This window comes from Mus caroli, unplaced genomic scaffold (genome assembly GCF_978045245.1).
Source record: "Mus caroli unplaced genomic scaffold, Mus_caroli_1 scaffold_18, whole genome shotgun sequence".
Lineage (NCBI taxonomy): Eukaryota > Metazoa > Chordata > Mammalia > Rodentia > Muridae > Mus > Mus caroli.
In genome coordinates this window covers 65,479,750-65,504,224 of record NW_028227273.1, presented here as the reverse complement: position 1 = coordinate 65,504,224, position 24,475 = coordinate 65,479,750, and the positions used below count along the sequence as shown (strand labels likewise).

General features: G+C 46.7%; 1 protein-coding gene across 4 annotated transcripts in view; it reads right to left on the bottom strand.

The window, feature by feature from the left end:
- Positions 1 to 211: 211 nt before the first annotated feature.
- The window catches only part of Fkbp5 (FKBP prolyl isomerase 5), a 115,165-nt gene continuing 90,901 nt past the window's right edge, over positions 212 to 24,475 (bottom strand). For all 4 annotated transcript variants that reach the window (XM_029471443.2, XM_029471446.2, XM_021149809.2 and 1 more), the window contains 6 exons: positions 16,918 to 17,074; positions 13,023 to 13,113; positions 12,225 to 12,308; positions 8,237 to 8,422; positions 3,800 to 4,039; positions 212 to 2,330 (listed from right to left, as the gene is read on the bottom strand). In XM_029471443.2, the coding sequence (XP_029327303.1) occupies positions 2,226 to 2,330; positions 3,800 to 4,039; positions 8,237 to 8,422; positions 12,225 to 12,308; positions 13,023 to 13,113; positions 16,918 to 17,074 (863 nt within the window). In that variant the 3' untranslated portion in view covers positions 212 to 2,225. The remainder of the gene's footprint in view (positions 2,331 to 3,799; positions 4,040 to 8,236; positions 8,423 to 12,224; positions 12,309 to 13,022; positions 13,114 to 16,917; positions 17,075 to 24,475) is intronic.

Below are 24,475 nucleotides of genomic sequence, written 5' to 3'. Positions count from 1 at the left end.
CACTTCCTGCTTTTCAGAGGACTTGGGTTCAGTTCTCAACACCCACATCTGGCTAACAACTGTATCTTCATTTCAAGGAGATTCAAAGTCCCTTTCTGGTCCCCAAGGGCAGCTGGACACAAAACTCTAGCACACAGAGATAAAAGTAAACTTCAAAAATCAAATGAACAACAACAACAACAACAACAAAAAGCCATGAACAATGAAAAACCACTTTTTAAAAAATTTATTTAAGGAACACAAAATGCATCTAAATGATTTTTTGTTTTGTTTTGTTTTGAGACAGGGCCTCCCAGGTCACGGGATCAAGGGTGTGTGTCACCATTACTCCCAGCATCTAAGTGATTTTTTAAAAACCAAAATTTCAATGCATCATCTGCTTCCCCATCACTCTATCCAGTCTAAGGGTATTTGAAGACATCTTCTGATTTCCGTGTAAATTGTCTGAGATTACTGAATACAAGAGCATGTAAAATCCAGGGGTGCTGGGCACCTTCCATTTCTGGCTTGGAACCTTGACCATCCCCCCTTCCCATACCAGTCTCCTTGGCCCACAATACGCACTTGGGAGACAGCTGGAAAAAGAGCTTTCCGTAAAATCCTAACGTGTTAGGCTCAAATTCCAGCCCGGCCTCCCTGGCACTGCAAGGCTAGTGAAGAGAACTACAAACACTAGAGCGTTACACACACAGGCGGCTCATGCTCTGCACTTCCTGGTGAGACCAGGGCCCTCAAACATGGATGGGAAGAGGCGAAAGTGCCAGAGTGTGAGTTGCGAGGGCCCCAGTCACATCCCAGACTCTTTCACAACCCATCCCTCCTGCTTCGGGCAGAGCAGAACTGGAGCCTCAGAAGCGCTGTCCCGCAGGTGTGAAGGAAGGCTCTGACTCAATGCCTGACATGAGACTGTCTTACTACAGCCACACATCTTGAGCACAGTGGTCCTTAGGGCTGGAAGTGAGCTGTCCAGGCAGAGGTGCATGGGTCACTGGGTGTGGTGGGTGTGTCCCATAGGGGTTCCTTAGACTGTGGAGAAGCCAGCCACGCTCAATCATCACCTGTAGGACTAAAATCCAACTCCAAAACTATTTAAGATTTGCCCTAATTCAATGCCCACGTTTTGGAGACTTTGGCTTGATGCATGACACCGGAAGCCCGCAACCCTTACAGCTCCCACCAGAATACAGAGGCTGCGGTGCAGGATGAGGGATCTACCTCGCCTTAAGAGTAACTGCCCGTTTTAAGCCTCCTAGAGTTTGCCTTTCAAAACCCAAGCTAAAAAGTAAAAATTGAAAACTATTTTTGCATGATAGAGGAGTGTGAAGTTCCTTCCAAAAAGCAGCATACACGCTTACAAGTAGGTAACCATGATAAAAGAAAGAGCAACTCGTCAATCCTGGGTGGACATGGACGTCCGTCCACTCGAGTCTGGGACGGGAGCAAGCCTTAGGTTCTGCACAGCAAGGGTGCAGGTGGGATCACGAGGCTGAGCAGCTGCGCTGGGTGGGGATGGCTGAGCGCTAATATCGTCCTTGAGAGGGGCAGACAGCGGGAAAGATAAGCCATCTTCTGCCCACTCTCCACACCACAGAAACTCAGAGAGAAAGCTGTCACTAATGACGGGCGTTGGAGGAACGACAGAGTCTGTGGGACATGCTGGCTAGGACAGAAAGCCACACTCAAGAGTCTGAGAAAGGACTTGGAAGGCAGGCAAGGGGCCTGAGACCCAGCTGTGGACCAGGGAGCCCCTGGCTGTGGGCCTGTGTTCGTAGCAGGCCAGTCAGTCAGTGCTAAACAAATCTCATCACCCGCCCCTGCCATGCCCACCAATAGGAAAGCAGAGATCACTGAGTTTGTTTTATCAAGGGTTTCTGCAGTGTGACCCTAGTGCAGATGTAGAACCCACAGCAGCTGGGCCCTAGGTTCACAGGGACGCTGTGCTGGACACTGAAAGGTGACAAACTGAAATGGGCTGGACTGAGCTGCTGGCCTGGTCTCTTCACACTAGCGGCCTTCTCTGCTGTTTCCTGGCATGTCCCCCCCTCCCCCCGCCCCGCCCCGCAGCAGCAGGTGGTCATTTGGGAAGCTACTGGTATGCCATTTGCTTCCAGAATCACAGAGACTGTAACAAACCTTACACTAAACACTGTTCAGTCCTGAGTTGGGGGCGAGCCCAGTGAGGAGGGCCGAGTTCATTAGGACTCTCTTCCCTCCTTGGCGCGGCGTCATACATGGCCTTTGGCCTTTCCTTCTTCCATGGTCTGACTCTCGTGTTGTTTGACAGCGGCTCCTTCTACAGCCTTCTTGCTCCCAGCTTTGCTGGCTTCCTCCTGAGGTGAGAGGAGGAGAGGAGCTCAATCAAGCCCTGCCTTCCGAGATGGTCCATCAGGTCTACAGCAAGTGTGTACGCTTGGATCTGGGGTGCACATGGGCTAAGTAGGGGTGGCAGGCAATGAGGAGCTGCCTACCTCAGGCAGCTGCTGAGTAGCTCAAGTCCTTGAGCTACTCATAGCTGAAGATGGAGGACAGACCTGGGACCACAGGGTGGCCATGGGGCAGGAAGTTGACCTGTGTTCAGACACACCCACTTCTATGGAGGCTCCCGATGACAGCAGAGAATACACTAAAGGCCACCACAGGCACACCCGTTTCCAATCCAACCTGGACTTTACTAGGAAGTCTCCCCAGAGAAACAACACTGAAGGGCTTAGGGCTGTTGTCATTTTTTTCCAGACAGGGTTTCTCTGTGTGTGTAGACCTGGCTGGCCTCCCGTTCAGACAACTGCCTACCTTGTCCTCTGCTTCTCAGGCGCTGGGATCAAAGGTGTGCGCTCCCACTGCCTGGCTGCATTTATTTATTTTTAACTAATTAATTATTAGATATTTTCTTTATTTACATTTCAAATGTTATCGCCTTTCCTAGTTTCCCCTCTGAAAATTCCCTTATCCCTCTCCCCTCCCCCTGCTCCCCAACCCACCCAACTCCTATTCCTGGCCCTGGCATTCCCCTATACTGGGGCATAGAGCCTTCACAGGACCAAGGGTCTCTCCTTCCATTGATGACCCACTAGGCCATCCTCTGCTACATATGCAGCTAGAACCATGAGTCTCTCCGTGTGTTTTCTTTGATTGGTGGTTTAGTCTCAGGGAGCTCTGGGGGTACTGGTTAGTTCATATTGTTGTTCCTCCTAGGGGGCTGTAAACCCCTTCAGCTCCTTGGGTAGTTTCTCTAGCTCCTTCATTGGGGGCCCTGTGCTCCGTCTAATGGATGGCTGTGAGCATCCACTTCTGTATTAGTCAGGTACTGGCAGAGTCTCTCATGAGACAGCTATATCAGGCTCCTTGTCAGCGAGCTCTTGTTGGAATCTGCCATAGTAGGTTTGGTGGTTGTTTATGGGATGGATCCGCAAGTGGGGCAGTCTCTGGATGGTCATTCTTTCAGTCTCTGCTCCACACTTTGTCTCTGTAACTCCTTATTTATTTTTTTAAAAATAACAAGAGAATTTGGTTTGGTGGCAGATGCCTATAATCCTAACCCTCATCGCCAGAGGCAGGAGGATCTCTGAGATGAGCTAGCTGGGTCCACAAAGAGAAACCATTTTAAGAACAAAACAGAGAACAAGAAGAACACTGTTCCACCTCAGGAGTCAGCCCTCAGCTCTCAGGGACGTGTCAGGGCCTCCCACCTGTGTCTCTACCCACATGGAGTCCCTTCCTAAGTCTTATTTCTTCCAGCCCGGCTGTCCAACCTTGTCCCTAGGCTAGCGTCCTTACAAGCCTGGAGCTGTGGGCACACTACCTTTGCGTCCTGCTCTGCGAACTTCTTGAACATGTTGGCGTACACCCTGCGGTCCCGCTCGTTGTGCTCCTTCGCCTTCCTCTGGCACATGGAGATCTGCAGGCGCGCGGCCCTGTTCTGAGGATTGACTGCCAACACTTTCTCGAAGTCGCCCTTGGCCGACTCAAAGTCATTCATGAGCAGCTGGGCCTCGCCCCTTCTGTACAAGCCTTTCTCATTGGCACTGTCCAGTCCAAGGGCCTAAGAACAGAAGGACAGGTGGGTAGGTCACAGGTTGGAAGGGACAACTGCTGCTCCTGTCACCTCAGTGCTGAGGCAGCACAATCACATGGAGGTGAGCAGAACAAGGGTCACGCAACAATCAGACCACGGCCCACCCACTTGTCAGTATTTGAGTATAAAATGTCTCCAGCTCAGGGGTGAAGCTTGAGCCCCTGATGGTGCTGAGAGCTTTGACTGGAACCCACTCTGTAGACCAGGCTGGCGTTGAATTCAGAAATCCGCCTGCCTCTGCCTCCCAAGTGCTGGGATTAAAGGCGTGCGCCACCACGCCTAGCTCAGATGTTTACACTATGATTCGTAACAGTAGCAAAGTCAGTTATGAAGCAGCCATGAAATCATTGTATGGTGGGGGTCACCACAACGTGAGGAGCTGTATTAAAGGGTCTCAGCATTACAAGGTTGAGAACCACTTAGAGGAAGGTACCAGGAGTGTACCTTTTTTATTTTTTTCAAACAGGGTCTTACTATGTAGACCAGGCTGGCCTCTCACTCAGTGATCCACTTGTCCCTGCCATTGGAGTGCCTGGCCCTAGAGGTATGCTTTAAAAGGCACATCTTCTCCCTGGGTCTCTCTGCGTCCTGGGTTCTAGGAAGCAAGAGGTCTGCTCTGTTCTGTCCTTCTGCACCATTCTCTGCTCACAGCACCAGCCAGCCAAACCAGAATTGAATCCTTTGAACTAACTATAAGCCAAGCAGTCCCCACCCAGTGTGTGTGTGTGTGTGTGTGTGTGTGTGTGTGTGTGTGTGTTCGTGTGTAAGTAGGGCAGATATCCATCCATCTCTGATGTCATTCTTTAGGAGATGTCCACCTTGTTTTTTGAGACTAGGCTAACCCCTAACTAGCCTGGGGTTTGCTGAATAGGGTGGGCTGGCCACCTAGTGAGCCAACACTGATATTACCATCACGGGCAGCCTGGAATGTGTGTGTGTGTGTGTGTGTGTGTGTGTGTATTTTGTTGGCATATATCTCTGTGCACTGCTTAGAAAGGTAGTTGGATTCCCTGGAACTTGAGTACAGACGACTATAAGCCACTATGTGCCCTTAACCACTGAGCCAGCTTTCCAGCTCCTCATACAGCTTTAGTGGGCGCCAGAGACAAAGCTTGGGTCCTCACACTCGCACCACAGGCACTTTACCCTCCGAGTCATTTTTCTTAACCCCTCAAGTTTTAAATGTGCTCATCTCTAGCACTTCTAGTAATTTATCCTGTGGAAACACCCCAAAAGCATGTGTAGAGAAACACTGGATAGCCTTTCTTACAACTCTTAGAATTATTATGACCCTTATAATAAAACCAAGCCCTGAAAATCTTCCTGTGAGGATCAGTTAAGTAAAACTCCATGGTTCATAGAATGGATCTTTCTCTATTTAGTTTATATATATATTTTGTGTGTGTGTGTGTGTGTGTGTGTGTATGTGTGTGTTGTGTATTATACATGTATAAGATGCATCTGCGAGAGCGCACACACACACACACACACACACACACACACACACACACACACGCACGACAGGTATCTTCCCTTTTATTCTCTGCTTTATTTCTTTTGAACCTAGAGCTCACAATTTTCAAGTTTTCAGAGAGACTGGCAGCCAGCGAGCACTAGTGATCCTCTATCCTGATCCACTCAGTGCTCCCAGAGAGCCCTAGTGATCCTCTATCCTGATCCACTCAGTGCTCCCAGTGAGCCCTAGTGATCCTCCATCTTGATCCACTCAGTGCTCCCAGTGAGCCCTAATGATACTCTATCCTGATCCACTTAGTGCTCCCATTTTCTGTGGGTTAGGCCAGGCTTGTATGTTGAGTGCCAAGATCTGAACTCGGGCCCTATATACTTGCACAGTGAGTACTCTTTGCACAGTGAGCCTCTGAGCCACCTTTCCAGTCCTAAATCTACATATTTTAATTTAAGAATACATATGCAAAGTCTGGGGTTTATCTTAGCTTGCCTAGTATATACAAAATACTGAATTTTATCCCTATCTTTTTTCCTTTTTTTTTTTTTTTTTTTTTCGAGACAGGGTTTTTCTGTATAGCTCTGGCTGTCCTGGAACTCACTTTGTAGACCAGGCTGGCCTTGAACTCAGAAATCCGCCTGCCTCTGCCTCCCAAGTGCTGGGATTAAAGACGTGCGTCACCACGCCCGGCATATCCCTATCTTAAAAACAAACAGCTGGGCAGTGGGCAGAGGCAGAGGCAGGTGAATTTCTGAGTTTGTTCCAGGATAGCCAGGACTACACAGAGAAACCCTGTCTCAAAAAACTAACAACAAAACAAACAAACAAATAAACAAAACAAACCACCAACAGGAGGTGGAGGCAGGAGGACCAGAAGTTCAGCTACAAAGCAAGTCTTAAGTCAAATTGGGATATGAGAGTTTGACTGAAAAAAATAAAGCAGTTATTCTTCATTTGGAAAAACTAGGACTCTATAGAGAAGGATGCTCTGGGAGGGGAGTGAGACACTCAGTGGGAAGGGCACCTGCTGATGAGCTTCAGTGAGCTTGATCCTTCCGCATGGGGGAAGGAGAACTGACCCCAGGCCGCCCATGTGTGTACCATGTGCACACGCACACGCAGACAGCCTCTCCCACCATAGTAAATGTCTAAAGGATTGGAGAAGCCATTCCCGGGCTAAGACCATGGCTCTTGCAGAAGCCTCGAGTTCAGTTCCCAGCAGCCCAGCAACCTTATCATAGCTGCCTGGGACTCAAGCTCTAACAATCAGACTCCCTCCGCCGGACTCAGGGAGCACCTGCGCATACACACACACACACACCACATACAGATAACACACATGTATAAATATTTTAAAGATAAAGTAAATCTTTAAATGAGTGGCTTTGGGAGAGAAAGTTGATGGGAATTTTATAGCTGGGCTTTTTTTCTTTTTCTTTGTTTTTTCGAGTCAGGGTTTCTCTGTGTAGCCCTGGCTGTCCTCGAACTCAGAAATCTGCCTGCCTCTGCCTCCCAAGTGCTGGGATTAAAAGCATGAGCCACAACTGCCTGGATTTTTTTTTTTTGGATAGCTGGGCTTTCTTGTGTGCTTAAATTCTGAACTTTGTAACAGCTATATATTTAAAAAAAACAGCACAAACTTTAAAAAGCATAATTAACAATAATATTCCTCTCTCAAGGCAAAAATTTAGTCTAATGTGATAAAAACAAAATAAACAAGCCAACTAAACTCATATAAAATGTCTTTTCTGCCACTTTTTATCTATTTTTTGTTGTTTTTAAAAAATGTATTATTGTGCTAGAAAGATGGCGCAGCAGTTAAGAGCACTGACTGCTCTTCCAGGGATTCTGAGTTCAAGTCCCAGCAACCACATGATGGCTCAGAACCATCTGTAATGAGGTCTGCTGCCCTCTTCTGGTGGGCAGGTACAGCATCCTCATACACATAAAATCAATAAATCTCTAAAATAATATGTTATTATTACCTTTATGTATGCACATGTAATACTATGAAGAAGGGAAGAGGCCAGAGGACATATGACAAAGTTGCTCTTTCTTTCCCATGTAGGTCCTAGGAATCAAACTCCTGTCATCAGGCTTGAGAGCAAGTACCCTTACCAGCTGAGCTATCTTGACAATATTTATTTTTTGAGACAAGAACTCATGTAGCCCAGGCCAGCCTTGAACTCTCAATTCTTCTGTTTTGCCTCTCAAATGCTGAGACCATAGGCATTAACCATTGTGGTAAATGCTCTGAATAAGAATGCCCCCACCCCCAATAGGCTTATATATTTGAACACATCATCACCAGGGAATGGAACTGTTTCAAAGGATTAGAAGGATTAGAAATGAGGAAGTGTGGCGTCACTGGGGGTAGGCTGTATGGCTCAGTGGTAAAGTGTTTGCCTAGCAAGCACAGTGCCCTGGGTTCAATCCCCAGCCTTGCAAACAAAACAATAAAGAGGGAACCTCAAGGCTCTTTGTCTCCTCTCCCACAAAGGACCAGGGTAAGGAAGACCACAGATGAAGACTCTTATCAATTCTGTTAATGGCTTTATGTAAAATGCAGGATAAAAGTAGTGCACAGAAAGCCCCATCCTTTATGGCGTCCCAGCTCATGCTGACCACAGAGAAATAGCCTGAAGGGGGCAGAGGTGCCATACAGATAAACGGAGAGTGAAGTACGGCTCACCCACCTTGTTGCAGCACTCCACGACTTTGTTGTACTCTTGCAGCTTCAGGTAGCACATAGCCAGGTTCAGGAAGGCTGCGAGGAGGAACGACTCTGAGGCTTTGGACTCCTTCTCTGACAGGCCATATTCCATCTCCAGCCAGGACACTATCTTCCTGTACTGAATCACGGCCTGTGTGTACTTGCCTCCCTAGGAGAAAAAAGCCCCAAACAACTTGTATCCATCTGGAAAGGATGCAGTGAAGTGTGAGCGTGGCCTGCCTCAGCCGGGTGCTCACACGGAATAGTTCTGCACGTCAGCCCCACTCTATCTCCTGTCCCTCCCTAGTTCTGCAGAAGCTCTGCTGGCCTGTGAGGTGGTCTGGACCAGGGTAATGCCACCGCACGGCTGCTTCGGTGCTCTTTCAGCCTGGCAGCAGGAGGTTACACTGTTTGGAACCAACATTCCTCAGTCTTTCAAAAGGATGGTGAGCCATTTGGCTTATGGAAGAGGAGGTGACTTTCCTCTTTTCTCTTGGCATTCAGCACTGATAGTAAATATTGCAATATGGTAACTGGCAGTCCCCACACAGCAGGCCCGTCTAAAGCAGATTGTGCAAACGCTCCGCTCTCAGTAGCAGTGAAAGCAGCAGGCAGCACAGCAGAGCTGCAGTGCTGGGGTTCTACCCTGGCACCATGTGATTGTTAAGAGTGGGTGGGCCAGAGTGCCCTGTGCTGACCACGGCCATTGGTAGCACACAGTGTACATAACCCTAAAGAGCAAGCTTACCGTGTGAGAGACTGTCCTGCTCTTGTCTGGTCTAGCAGCTTCCTCCGCCGTACCAAGGCCTCATGCATACTAAGCAAGCACCATCCCTGCTCTATTTCCAGGCTGATGTTTTTATTTCACACAGAAAAGGCCTTGCTAAATTGACAAGTCTAGTGCCAAACTCAGTCTTCCTGCCTCAGCTCCCAGGCAGTGCTTCTCAGCCTTCCTAACACTGTGACCCCTTAAGACAGTTTTTCATAACCATAAAACTCCCAACCATAAAACGATTTTTGATGCTACTTCATAACTGTAATTTTGCTACTGTTATGAATCATAACGTAGACACCTGATATCTGATATGTGACCCCTGTGAGGCGCTGTTTCAGAGAAACCAGACTCTAGATATGGTCCTGCTGACTAATGAGTTCTGAGAGTTGTAAACACTGAATGCTGTACATAGCACATGCCCTAAACAACAAATTGTGGGGTGGAGACAGCGTGCTGACTACTGTAGGTACAGCTGCACCACAGAATGGCAGCTTGTAACAACACGAGTAAACCTGGAATATAGGTGACGGTTCTTTTCTGCACAGTAATTACAAGCTTGAATACAGAGGACCCTTCCTGTACGACTGTACAAGGGCAGCCAGACCTGACTGCACTTGGGAGAGGGAGCCATGACGCTGCAGAGCTCTTCCTATAACACTCCAGCTCTCAAGCACAATCAGCCAGCCGCGGCCACACTTCCTTCCCAAGGAGCACTAGGGGGCGCAAGATGCCCGCACACAGCAGAGCGTCCTTAGCCTTCCCTTGTGCAGTGACAGTGCAACCAGTGCCCGGGACAGTGACTTTCAGAACCGGATGAGGACAGTGCTTTCTGTGTCTCTGCATGAGTGTTTGGAGGTTGAAAGGATGTTTCAACGTCAGTCTAAATACCACATTCAGTCCCTCTCTGCCCACAGCTGAAGTGGGCCCGGCAGGTGAATAGATCATGCAGATGTTATGGGACACAGAACTGTAGTCCAGCCTGTCCCTACAGTCACCCACACTCTGCACACTGCACATGGCACACATCACGTCAGAAACTCTGGGAAGATGATGCTGGCCAGAGCAGCACAGCCAAAAGAAAGGCTCCTTAAACTTTGAAGGGAGAAGGGACAGCAGACAGAGGCAGTCCTCCAGCCTCTGAAGCAGGCAGCCTGACTAGCGGGGCGGGGGGGGGGCGGTGCCCTGCTCCTCACCTAGAATAGGAAGGTGCCTCCAGGAAGTGCTTGGTGAGACAAAATGTTCAGAGACATTCTGGGGTAAGTCTTAGGTCAGTGATTTTGAACCTTTCATTAATTTTTTTTCTCCAACAGACTGATGTTTTGAAAGATCCTGTCTATCAAATTACATGTTAAAAATAATGTGTTCCGTATGTGTGACTGGTGATCCAGATTTTATCCAGATTGGTCATTTTAGGGAAACATGTTGAAATATACTTATCACCCCTGAAAGGCTCCCTGCAACACAGGTGAGTAGCCTCAATGACATGGAAGGGACAGCTCCATCTCCAGATCCCTGCTCAGGGCTCCTATCGCCATCTGCTTGGCTGCCCATGAGTCATACGTTAGTTTATAACTTTGTTACAAATACACTCTGTCTCTGCCAGTGTTTCTTTTGAGGTGACTATGGCCCCACAGTTCTGCAGTCGTCCCACATGGTGTTCTTGTTCCAACCCTCTAATGTAAGTCAGCAGTAGATGTGACAGCATTTCTAAGTACAGAGGCTCATGAAGAGGCCTCAGGCCTCTGCTTTATAGTACTATAAAAAACCCAACAACAAACAAAACCCCCAACAATTGTGTTTAAAGAAAGAAAAAGCAAAGAAAACTTGGGTTCCCTCCAAGTCCTTTTTTTTTTTTGAGGCAGGGACTCACTGTATTGCCCTAGCTGTTTGGAATTTGCTCTGTAGGCCAGGCTGGCCTCAAACTCACATACATACACTTGCCTCCAGAGCCCTGTGCTTAAAGGTGTGCCAACAAAGCTGGCTTCTGGCTTGGGTCTCCACACTACAAGGCAGAGACAGGAGTCAGCCACTTGCACAGCATCACTTGGCCCAGCAGAAGACTGCCCGCTCTGAACACTCATTGAGAAGCCCTTCACTTGATGTGGAGACAGCGGGAATTTGGAAGTGGGCTGGCAAGCAATGGGCACAGCACTCCGAAATTTCACTTAATGAGTGTGGGTGTCAGCCCTGCGGGGATAAAGCACTGGTTCCTGGGTCCTGAGGACAGGGCTCTGGAGAAGCAGTAATTCCCCGGGGCAGCTGTAAGTGACATCATATCACTGTGGCTACCACAAGGCTCAGTGTTTTCTCTTCATCAGGTTCTTGGGAAGGCCGAGCCTGGTCATCCCTGGATGCTATACCATCCATGTCGGTCTGCAGGGCCTTTTTGGTACCCAGCCAGTATCATTAATGGCATCTTTATCTTGTTGCTCAGTTAATAGTGGTACTGATAAGTAATATATATTTCTTGATAAAACCTTAAATATTAAACATTTATTTTGAGGATATTTGCTGTGAAAGCTGCTGTTTTAATTTAAAGAGCAAAAATGTTTTAAGACATTTTTAAGATGTTTTTATTTTTTGTTTACTTATTTTATGTATGAGTACTCTGCACAAGCGCACGTGCATGTCAGAAGAGAGCATCAGATCCCTGTACAGATGGCTGTGAGCCGCCATGTAGGTGCTGGGAATTTAACTCAGAACCTCTGGAAAAGCAGCCAATGCTCTTAACTGCTGAGCCATCTCTCCAACCTAAAAAATTTTTCAATTGAAAATTGTAATTAAAACAATCAGGAGGAGGCTTGCCTTCATTGCAATTGCACAGAAACAGGCACAGCACGGTGACCTGAGAGAGGTCATCCAAAGTGACCTGAGGACCTGCAAGTCCTTTCCTGTCTCACCCGTCAGGGGAGCGGGCTGGAGCCCGCCCCTGTGAACTCTGACCTGTGACACACACACTCAGTGAGCCAGATCTGGTCCACCTCGCCTGCTCCTGAGGAAGCTCCACCTGCTCACAGCACACAGAGCACACAGAAGAGGCCCTGCATGACCTCCTGCACACGACCTCACTCTGCTCACTAACCCTCCTACAGAGCACAGCAGGCCTATAAGAACTGAGGGGGTGGCTCAGCACAGGGTGTTGATGGATACTGGGTAGGTATCCCCACATGGAAAGGACTTAGAGAGACTCACACACCTTGAAGTACACAGTTCCCTTCTCTTTCACGATGGCAGCCTGCGCCAGCTTTTCTTTGGTGTCCATCTCCCAGGATTCTTTGGCCTGTGTAGAGATTTGTGGCGTCAGTTAGCTGAGGAGAGGAGGAAACGCAGCAGCTCATGCCTGGGGGACAAACAGCAGCGGTCTCTACGAGACCCCAGCAACTGTGGGCCGCTGCCGGGATACCGGCAGGCCAATGCACTGGTGTTCCACTAAGAGCACGTGCCACAGCAAGCTGTGCTCTGACCCGTGTTGTCCAAGGAACACAAGCATGGAGCACTCTCACAGACTGCATTTTGAGGGTGACAAAGCAAGCCTCTCTCCCTAGAGACATTGGGATTGTAACCTGGAGCCCCAGCGGAGGCCTCTTTGTAACTCCCGTGGAGTGTGCAATTCCTTCAGCACTGAAAGGCTGCACCCCAACTCCCCTAAGGAGCTGCTTGGCAGTACGTGAACTTTTTTGTCCTCAACTCAGGAAAAAAGAACAAAAAGAAAAAGCCTAGGAGCAAATACAGGAACAAGCCTTGGATTCTACCCACAAGTGAAAGAAAAAAAAAGGCTAACACACAGTAAAAAATAAGAACACCAGCTCCTCTCCTGCATCAGCTGTGTTGTGTCAGCTTCCCATGCTCGCAGCAGAAGTGTGGGGGACAAGAGTCACGGATGAAGACAAGCAAGCACAGAAATAAACACTCTGTAGCCAAGCCATCTACCGCACCGTTCCCGCACAGGATGAGAAGACCCCACCATGGCTTTAGAGAAGTTGGGTTTGCTCACCTTCTCGAAGCTCTTAAGGGTGACCTCGTACATAAGCTCAGCATTGGGGTCAATGCCAAACTTAGGCTTCCCGGCTTCTCCAAAACCATAGCTGAAACGGAGAGGAAAAAACAAGACTCAGGAGGACTGGTATACTTTGATTTTCTGAGGTGTGGAATCCCTGCTGTGGTTTCCTGAGACCTGCTGCATCGTGTTCTCGTAGCACGTGTTCTCCTAGCGCAGGCGCACAATTCCTGTACTCCCTGGGACAGTGTGCTTAGCATTCTGTTCAATATCGATGCCTGGTTTTAGACTTTATTCTTTTCTGTTTGGTTACAAGGACTTTTTTCTTTAAGCTTTATGAGCAGAAAGGACAGAAGAGTCCATTACTATAATTATTATAGTAGTAAAAATCACTATAATTCCATCTGAATACTTTTAACAGTTTTTGCTATTTTATTACAATTGTGTTTGCTGTTCTGTTACAGTTTCGTACTTGTATATAGCATTTCTCATTTTACCCCAGCTCCCTCACCACTCCCTCCCCCACAGGAACCCTTTCCCACCTTAAAGCTTTTCACTTTAAGGAAGGGTCAACTTCCAAGAGTACTACCTCCAATCAGAAAAGCTGCAGGGGGCAACACATTAGCCAAGACAACTGCTCTCGTGTTCCTAAAGTCTGTGGCATTAAAGACTTTAAAAGGCACATGTGCATGGTGGCACGCATCTTTGATCCCAGCACTTGGGGGACAGAGGCAGATAGATGGATCTCTGTGAGTTCAAGGCCAGCCTGGTCTACAAAGTGAGTTCCAGGACAGCCAGGGCTATACAGAGAAACCCTGTCTCGGAAAAAAAGAAAGAAAGAAAGAAAGAAAGAAAGAAAGAAAGAAAGAAAGAAAGAGAAAAGAAAAGAAAAGAAAAGAAAAGAAAAGAAAAGAAAAGAAAAGAAAAGAAAAGAAAAGAAAAGAAAAGGCGCAGCTGGAGCAGAGGCACACAGAGCTGGGGAAGAACTGGGTGTGGCAGCCTTAACACCGTGCAGAGGGCATCACTCCCAAAGGGAGCAATGCCCAGTGGCAATGTTGGAAATGTAGCCAGGTTTTCTCCCTGGAGTATGTGTGAGTGTGTGTGTGTTGCCTGTGGTAAATAAGGACTGTTCCTCTCTTCGCTGCAAAGGAGGCATACAGATGGGTACTTCTCAAGTCTGTTGCTGAGAGCATGCTATGATTGGCAGTCTTTACCAGGGAGGAAAGAATATGATAGATGAACTGGCATCACTCTGGAACCATGTCACTTACGTGGATTGATTTTTAACCCTTCTTTGTCAGAGGAACATTAAGCAATGCCTAGAGTTGCTATTGGATGGCAGGTAGGAGTCAGACATATTACTGCACACCTTATGGGACAAGGACAACCCTCTTCTGCCACAACTGGGATCCACCACAAAACATCCATAGTACTGAGGGCATGAAAACCTGTCTAAAAGAAGCTGGAGAGATGGGTCAGTTGTTAAGAGCAGACTGCTCTTCCAGAGGTCCTGAGTTCAATTCCCAGCAACCACACGGTGGCTCACAACCATCAGAAATGGAAGTCCAGAGTCAAGGCCTCTGAACGGCAGCTGCCTTGGAAGGAAGATACACTAAGGGCGTGGAGGGACAGCTAGCCCTGCAGAACACAGCATCGTGAATGCCTTCGCCAGCTACTTCTTACAGATGAGAAAGCTGAGGCCAGAGACATGTGCTTTCTGAGAGATGATATAGAGGCAGAACCACATTGAGACCTTCCTGTCCTAAGATAACTAAGGCTGACACACACAGTTCCTGACACACACTGACCACTCTCAACAGCCTATGGTTTGTCTGGGACGGTTACAAAACAGGTATAAAGAAAAAGGAAGGAAAAAGTTAGTTATCTATACTTAGCCTACATAGAAATCAGTCACAATATTTAATTATCTATTTGAGGAGAACAGCAAATTTTTAAAAATTGAGAAAAAAAATCTGAGGGTGCAATGTCTCACCCTTGCCACAATATTTTAAAGAACACTACCAAGAAAAGATAGTGTTCCAGTGAGAGAGGAACTTGAATGCTTTATTAGTTTCTTATGAAAACGCCCTGCCAAGGAGTCCACAGATGTCAAGGTGGGGGTGAGGTTTGGGGGAGGGTACAAGGGAAATGCAGAAGACACTGAGTACCAATTCCATCTGCATTTTATAGCAACCCAGACTCGGTGGACTCTGACTAGGACAAGCCAATCTGCAGAGGGATGCTCTACCTACATGGGCAGTGTGACGCACACACATGGAGACAGTATGGAGAGCATTGCATAGAATGTATTGGCAGAACTCCATGTACCGGCAAACGCCCTGGAGATGTACTAACATATGCACTCACACCCCCACCCCCAATGAGGGGAGGAACCCCTTTATACACAACGTAGGAGAACTTGACGTTCTTTTTATGCCTGAAAAGATTTGAAAACTACCATTTGTGTTCCAGATATTTCTATTTTCTTGTGGTCTAAGGGGAAAATGAATGAAAGCCATTGCTAAGGCAGTAACAGCTAATGGGCAGGGTGGGGCGGTGTGCTAAGTGATCTGCCTTATTACTCCATGTGGGCCTCTGCAATTTTGCAAGGCTTGGGGGAGTTAAGTGACTTGCCCAGGTGCCACCACTGGTAGGCTGCAGAGAGTCGTTCAGCCAGGAACTGTATACCTGCAGAGAACTAGCTGCACTAATAAACAGAGGCACTTTGATTCACTCTGCTGTTAAGTTAGGTAAGTCTGCTCTCCAAAGCATCTACCAGCAAGGTTAAGACTTAGATCTGGGCTATGTGTTTCTGAATGCTCAGACTTTACAGAGCCATCTTTAAAGAACTGAACTGTAAGACCATACCTGAGATACCTAAGTGTAGAGCTACTATAATTTTGGAATGGTAGATTAATCATAATCAGAGAACTTTAATCCCAGCACTTGGGAGCCAGAAGGAGGTGGATCTCTGTGAGTTCAAGGCCAGCTTGGTCTACATACTGAGTTTTAGGGCAGTCAGGGCTACATAGTAAGAATACATCTCAAAAACAAATGAACATGAAACAGATTAGTGACTGTAGGTTATGAAGAACCTACTCTGTAAGGGGAAAAGCTCTTTCAATAAAAATGAAATAGCTTCATTGGAGAGTGAATTACAACAAAACCCCTCCAAGGCAAGAGACAGGACAAAAGCACTGTGTTCCCTTTGGTGAGGGCAGCCCACAGAGTCTCAGTCTTAGCAGTGGCAACAAGCAGATGCGATTGCACACAGGCAGCACTCCTGCATCCTCAGGGGCCCATTTCTCAAGATAGAAGAGATGAATTTATGGTATAATTTTAGATCTAAAAATAATAGGAAGCATGTTTTCACAGGAGACTGTCATGCCGGAGGTTCTAAGCTTGGCAGTGCTAATGGCTATCCTTATGACGGGAAAAAGTTAGGCAAAAATGAGTCATCTCCGCTGCCTTTAGATCCAGGAAGAACAAGCTGGCTCTTTCTTCCTTCAGGGACTCCATAGAAGAACGTGGCATGGAGTCAAGTGGTAGTAAATCATGCACTACTGCAGTTCCCAAAACCCTCGCTGAATTCAGAGAAAAGCGGAGCAGGAGAGCCACAGGATCGAGTCAATCTTTGCTGATGTGGCATCCTGGCAGCTGAACAAATCAAAACCAAGGCTACACTGATAGTCCTGTTCTTAGATACACTCCAGCTGAGCCAACTCACTCGCAAACTTCTATGGTGGTGTGAGGCCCCAAGTTTCACCCAACTCAATGCAATGGCTTCCCTGCACCAACAAGGCACTGAGAGAGTGAGAACGAGAGTGAGTGAGTGAGCAGTCCTTGGTCTTCAGACAGCCGCACTGCACTGAAACGGGCACTCACGTCTTACCGTGGTCCAAGATATAGAATACACTGTTCTTCTCTCTGCATCTTCACCAAGGCTTTGTCAATCCCAATCGGAATGTCGTGGTCTTCTCCTTCCCCAACAATGAACACCACGTCTCGGCAATCAAACGTCCTTCCACCACAGCAGCCTTCCAGGTGGACTGAGGGTGAGGACACAGGACAGTCACAAGCCACCCCTCAGCACTGCCTGCCAAGTGACTGGCCCATAGTGCAGTAACACTACTTCCTCTGCAGTTCATAAGACACACACTGTCTTCTGGAAGCTTTGCCCACCTAGTCTGAAAGTTTAAGAACAAAAGTTTTTCCATTTTAAGTTAAATGTATACTTATTTTCTTATCTTTGACACAGAGTCAAGATATGCTGGCTCATTTAAACACACCGTTAGGAGAATGCCATGTATCTAGTATTGAATACATACAATGGCTTAACCATCTGTGACAGTATTTTGGTTTGAGATGCTTGGGCAAAAGTACATAAACAAGAAATAAAGCCTAGGACTCCATGGTAGCTCTCCAATACTGTACACATGTTAGATGAAGGTCTCCATGCTAGCTCTCCAATACTGCATACATGTTAGATGAAGGTCACATGCTCTTTCTACATAGCAGCTCAGGCTGGCCTGAAACTCTTCTTGCCCCTGTATTCCAAGCGCATTAGTACTATAGGCAGGTACCACATCTTGCTCCAGTTCTCTTGTGTGGTCATGGAGACTCCAGGGCTTGTGTAATAAGGCTATCACTCAAGTACTGAGTGACCCCCAGCTCAACTACTTGTAATACTAATGCTACATGCCTTTTCTTTTCTTTTTTTTTTTTTGGTTTTGTTTTTTGAGACAGGGTTTCTCTGTGTAGCCTTGGCTGTCCTGGAACTCACTTTGTAGACCAGGCTGGCCTCGAACTCAGAAATCCGCCTGCCTCTGCGTCCCGAGTGCTGGGATTAAAGGCCTGTGCAACCACGCCCGGCTGCTACGTGCCTTTTCAATTAGGCCTTTTACTCAGTAAGAAAAGCGGATGGCTTGTGAGACAGTTGGATAGGCGCCATGATCTCTCTCTGACAAGAAGAGTAGTTTCTACCTCAAATCTAGTAATTTCCTAAGATATTTCTTGACAAGGCCGCTTAACTTATTTTGGGCCAGTAATTTGCCTTAGTCTTGAGAAACCACCTTCTCTTAAACATTAGTTCCATGTCCTGTGGCTACTATCATCTTCCAAGCAAGCCAATTACAACTTACTCCACTTTTACTATCTGATCTCAACAGTCTGTTAAAAGCCCTCAAAGTCTATGACTCTGTTTCGTCCTGGAAACTAGCTTCAAAGCTAATTCCACATTAATTAATCATCTGATCAGATCACCATTAGTCTAGGCCTGAGAAATGAGAGAAAATTTGGAAGATAAACAGCTGCAAGCTATACATCAGGACCTCAGAGTCACACTAAAGCTAGGAAAGACACCATCTTGGCTGCTCTTACTGCTGTCAAGTCAAATCCTAAGTCAGTTCCTACGAGACAAAGGCTACAGCAGCCTAGCTCTCAGATGCCGCCTACTGCCTCTTGTTTTATAGCCATACTCATTTATATGATGGCTTCTATATATTATATTAACTTTTGGAATGTTCTAGATAAAACAGCTAACTTACAGACCCGCCCCCCTTTTTAGTGCACATACAACATAGGAAAAATAAAAAACAAAACCAAGGCAGGCTGCATACAGCACAGAGGCACCCAGGTGGGTGGCAGCAGATGCAGTCAACAGCATCTTCTAGTTTAAACAAAGAATTAACCATATTGTAAAGTGTGAGCATCAGAGGCTTGGGCACACCCTGAGGCTTATGGGGTTCTCTGTGGAGAAGAGGTGGTGTCTCCTGGTTCTTAGGTAAGGTGTCTAAGCTGAGCTTGACTCAGGCCTGTAGGCCCAGGTCTTCAGACAGCTATAGCCTACCTAAGGATGAGAGGTAAACAGAGAGGCAGGGAAAGAGGTATAGCTTGGTGCTAGGGACCTGCCTAACAGGTACAGAGCCTGAGCTCCGTCCCAACAACCATAATAAATATACATGGAAGAACCAATCAAACAAAACTATAAGTTCATGTCACTATAGTTTTAAAATTTGTCCAAATAACTGAATTTAGACTAATGGATGGTGCTGTCCGTGAGTGCAGGAACTCCTGCCAAGCCACGGAAGAACCTCTTTAGTGCTGAGATTTATCAGTCTGGGCACTCCCAACTTAACAGACTTTTGAGGGAAGAGAATTGAGGTCTACTGTCACACCATCACCTTCCTCCCTACAATGGAGTGCCTTTAGCGCGTTGGAAATTATAACTACATTTGTTGTGGCTTTTGGTTGATCAAATCTGAATGTGTTTTCAAAACAGGAAATCCAGAGACTTCTGCAAAGGATCCCCAATCAGTTTCCTCGACTGATTTGCAGAGTGGAATGTCTCACCTCTATGTACAAGCTTATCTACATAATATATAAAAGTGTAATTAAAAATCTTAAGTGAGGGGGGGCTGTTGCGGTAAATATCTCTAACCCAAATATGCCCCGGCAATGGAAACACAACTCAATTAATATGAATACATGATGTGTGCCTAGATTGGGCAGATCTACTGCTACACTGCCATCTTCTCCATCTAAGAGACCCCTTAGAACTTGCGGTTTCTCCAGACCATGTGCTTCTACTCCGCTTTTCTTCTTTTTTCTCCTCCTCTGCATCCTCTCTCTCTTCCATTTTCTCCTTCTTCTCTTCTCACCTTCCTCTCCACCTTCCCTTTTATCTGCCCAATCATCAGCTCTCCTTTATTTTACAAATTAAGGTGGGAAGCAGGTTTACAGGAAATCACCTGAGTGCTGACTCATTCCTTGTTCTAAACTACTCACAGGAGAACAGAATTATCAAATATAATTAGCCCCAGGGCTATCCACAACAAGGGGCTGGAGAGATGGCTCAGCAGACTGACTGACTGCTCTTCCAGAGGTCCTGAGTTCAATTCCCAGCAACCACATGGTGGTTCACAACCATCTGTAATGGGATCCCATGCCCTCTTCTGGTGTGTCTGAAAACAGCTGCATATAATAAATAAATCTTAAAAAAAAAGACCTAAGTGAGATTCCCACAGTCTGTAAATCATTTCAGACATTCTTTTTCCGTGTGCTAAGCATTGCTGTGTGCAGGAAAGATGAATGAATGTCAGAAGAAAGCAAAAAGTAACCAGAAAGCCAGGGTGTGACAAAGGCAGGGCAGGAAGGCAATTGCTGGGGCTGGAGACAGCTCAGTGGGGAAGAGAACCTGCTGCTTATGCCACAGACCTGGGGTTCCATTCCTAGCATCTGTATGGAAGCCAGTAACTGTAATAACTGTCTGTACCTCCAGCTCCTGGGGTCTAATGCCCTCTTTGGCTTCCATGGGCACTGCATGGATACATACAGACAAAAAAAGGTATACACATAAAATCTAAAAAGGAAAAAAAAAAGGTTTTATTAATTTACATATGTGTGTGTTTGACTATATACTATGTATGTATAGGTGCCTACAGAGGTCAGAAGAGGGCATCAGAACCTTAGAACATGGAGTTACATGGATTTTTTAAGTTGTCCAATTGTGTCTGGAAGATCAGCAGCTAGCCCAAGGCTGCCTGCCTCCACCTGATGTCCCAATCTTATTACCTGGGCGTCAGTGGTAGAAGAGGAAAATCATTTCCCCTCACACTACGTGCACACTTACATACATAATAATACAAATTAGAAATCTTAGGTGACATCCCTGATAAGCTTCTCCTCACACATACATGCATACACCACTTCTCCTCACACATACATGCATACACCACTTCTCCTCACACATACATGCATACACCACTTTTTTCCTCACACATACATGCATACATCACTTCAGGACATGATGGAATGTTAAGTCAGGAAAAATGAAGGGTCAGAGCTGGTAAACACAGCCCATGATTGTCTCCATGCACATGGAGAAAGGTCACCACAGGCTGGATTGTTTGGCTTCTGAACACTGGTGTGACAAGTCCTGCAAGGTTGCTGACAAGAGCTCGCAGCAGCAGGGCCCTGGCAGGCCTCTACACAGTAAGGACTTGCTCTGAGCTGATCTTTGCGGAGGCGCCCAGTTCCTAGTAATCCCACTTCCTCTGCTCTGTCTCTGGAAGACCTGTGGGTGCTTTTGACTTTGTATTCCATAGCACAAATACTCACTTCATAAATATTTAATACAAGCCACCATGACTCACTTGGGAGCTCAGCCTCTAGGGCTCAGGAGGTCTGCTGCTAATCTCATCCAGCATGATTTACAGGAAGCAAATGATCTACAATGCTCTCCAAGTGAACACAAGTGCACACAGGAGGCTTTTTCTTAGGGTTTTTTTTTTTTTTTTTCTTTTTGGTAAAGAGAAACAAACAAGTTTAAAAGTGGCAATATTTTCTCTTGACTTAAAAGTCTATGTAACCTGCAAGGGGGGTACTCCAACAAACCCCACAAAGTCAAACCAAACCAAATTAGCCAAGTTCAGCTGCGCAATCCAGAGTGTAACCACATCAAGTGAGTCTGGTCACTGCAGACATCACTTAAACTGAAGCTCTGACTTATTGTTCTCTTACTGCCCTAGAGCAATTTTGTTTTGAAGAGCACAGAACACCCTGTTCTGAATGTGGCTGGCACATGAACTCGGTGTGCTGACAGCAATTTGTTCTCCGATTAAAATGGGGGTGGGGAACACACAGCAGTAACAAAAACTGGAATGTGAGAACCCCAAAACTACACAGCTTGTATTTCAGGAAGCAAAACTGAGGAAGAGGCTGCAACTTTTTTAAAAAGTGCTGTAAAAGCCCCAGCCTAAGATGTGAGCTTGGTGAGTGTCTGCTTTCCCTTTTCTAATTATAGTAGCTGGTGTCTGATAGCTCTGCACTCGTCCCCAGTGACTGGGTGATGGGCTCTGAACGGCAGTGTTGTAATGGCATCACTACTAGGAAAGACTGGTCATCTGGCTAGCAGAACCCAGGGTGGGACCAGTCAATGACACCGGGCAAGGGTTCCCAGGAGAGTGGATGTTATTACGCCCCACGAAGGCAAGCCGGGACTCTTCTAAAGCAGCGAGGTACATTAACCACTGACCACAAGGACATCGTTCCTGTCAGGCAGGCATGGTGCGGTGCTCAGATTCCCCCCATACAGCCTCCCTTCCTGCTCTAACTCAGGGGAAGGATGCACTGCGAGCCAGACCCTAGCCCAGGGCGGGCACGGGCCCTGACTACTGGAATGGCTTTTATGATCTTAACTGCTCTTCCTTTTACAACAGCATAGGACTTGAGCACACCTCGACACTAGCCAGTGTCATTCTGCCACCTAACAACTCTCTCTGCCTGTGGTCTCTCCACCTTTGGTGAGATGACCCTGGCTAGCCTGAAACTGCTAGCAGAAGCGAAGCATTCCAAAGCTAAGTGTAGTGGCATCTGGCAGGCAGAGGCAAGAGGATCCCAGCCCGTTTGAGAGCAGCTAGGGCTTCAGAAAGAGTTGGGAGGTTGAGAGCTACCTGGTGAGACCTGTTCTCAAGCAAACACATAGAACAGCAACAACAACAGGGAGTTTTAAGTACTGAGGAGCTTGGTGATAGGACTCGGGGTAGAGTGCTTATTCCGCACTCTTAAAGCATGAGGTATGAGTCTCAGACCCACACAAAGTAAATAACTAAGAATTTAGAGTGGGCATAGTGGCACGGGCACTTTGGGGGATTATCACTCAACTCAAGAGGCAGAGAGAGGCAAGAGGACCAGTATTTCAAGGCCAGCCTTAGTGACAGGAGACCTTGTCTCTGAAGAACACAAAGGGGCTGGACAGATGGCTTGGCTGTTGGCTGTTAGCACTTGTTGCTCTTGTAGAAAGGGCCTGGGTTCAGTTCCTAGCAGTCACAAGTGGCTCACAACTACCCATCACTCCAGTTCCAGTGGATAGGATGCCCTCTTCTGCCCTCCTCAGGCACCAGTCATACATATGGTACACAGACATACACGCAGGTAAAACATGCATAAGCATACAACCAATTTTTTTTTTAATTGTAAAAGAGAAAAAAGAAGACAGGCGCTACATTAAAGCATTTGAACAGAGCTGGCATTCATTCATCTGTTCATAGGCAAGCAGTGCATTACGTGTGGGTGTGGAGATGAACTCAGGGAACAACATACATTAGTAGGGACGTGCCCTCCAATGAACACTTTAGGATCCCTGTAAGAATGCACTTTTGTCCCACACAGTTGTCAAGTACAAGGAAGAGTCCCAGCAGGCCAGCCCAGAACTCCACACTGCCTTTGTATGCATGCTGCAACACTCAGCACACAGCTCAGGACCCCTAAATAAGTACTTACTTAATGACTAATCTGAAAACAGAGGAAACACTGGCAATTTACACCAATTTATAGGATTTTTCCTTTCTGAATCTATCAGTCAACATCCTTATTTATTTACTTATTTATTTACTTTTGGTTTCTTGAGACAGGGTTTCTCTGTATAGTCCTTCCTGTCCTGGAACGCCCTCTGTAAACCAGGTTAGCCTCAAATTTGTGATCCAGCAGCCTCTGCTTCTGAGCGCTGGGCCGAAATGTGTGCACTACCACACTGGCTTTTGTTTTGTTTGTCCAGTACTCTGATTTTAACAAGCTCCAGGAGGCTGTCAATGCAGCACTGATCCAGAGCTTTTATCCTGTACGAAATCCTAAAATGAATACTTCATTAGTGGCTTGGTTTTTTGTTTATTTGTTTTGTTTTGCTTTCTTTCTTAAAAAAAAAAAAAGACTATTTTCTATTATGATTCACTCTACCTTAAGACCTGGAGATACTTTCTAGAAAAAGGAGCTATCTACCTCTAAAACACCTGAAAAGAATATACTGCTATTTTCTGAGACACAATGAAATAGTTTTAAAAACCTGTGATTTTGCTGGGCAGTGGTGTCACACACCTTTAATCCCAGTGTTCAGGAGGCGGAGGTGGAGGCAGAGGCGGAGGCATCTCTGTGAGTTTGAGGACAGCTGGTTTACAGAGTGAGTTCCAGGATGGCCAGGGCTATACACAGGAACCTTGTCTTAAAACAAAACAAAACCAAACCTAAGTTAAAAAGCAAAGAAAATCCTGTGCTTTCTTCCTGTGGTCATTTGCTAGCCATCACTCAATGTTTGAAAGGCATGTGAACAACACACAGCTCACTCATACGTTAGCATGAACATACATGAAGCCTTTACTCTATTTTCAATTTTAGATATGTTTTTCTTACTTCATGTACAAGGAATAAATAGCCTGACCATGTTGACATTCTGAGTCCTGGTTCCTTTGGCAGCTGTCATGCATTCATCCATGCATTCATCCATGCATCCATCCATGCATGCATGTCATGTGAAGGCCAGTGGTTGATGCTGGGTACTTTCCTCAGTGGTTCTCCACCTTTTGTTTGAGACAGGGTTTCTCTGTGTAGCCCTGGCTGTTCCTGGAACTCACTCTGTAGATCAGGCTGGCCTCAAACTCACAGAGCTCCACCTGCCT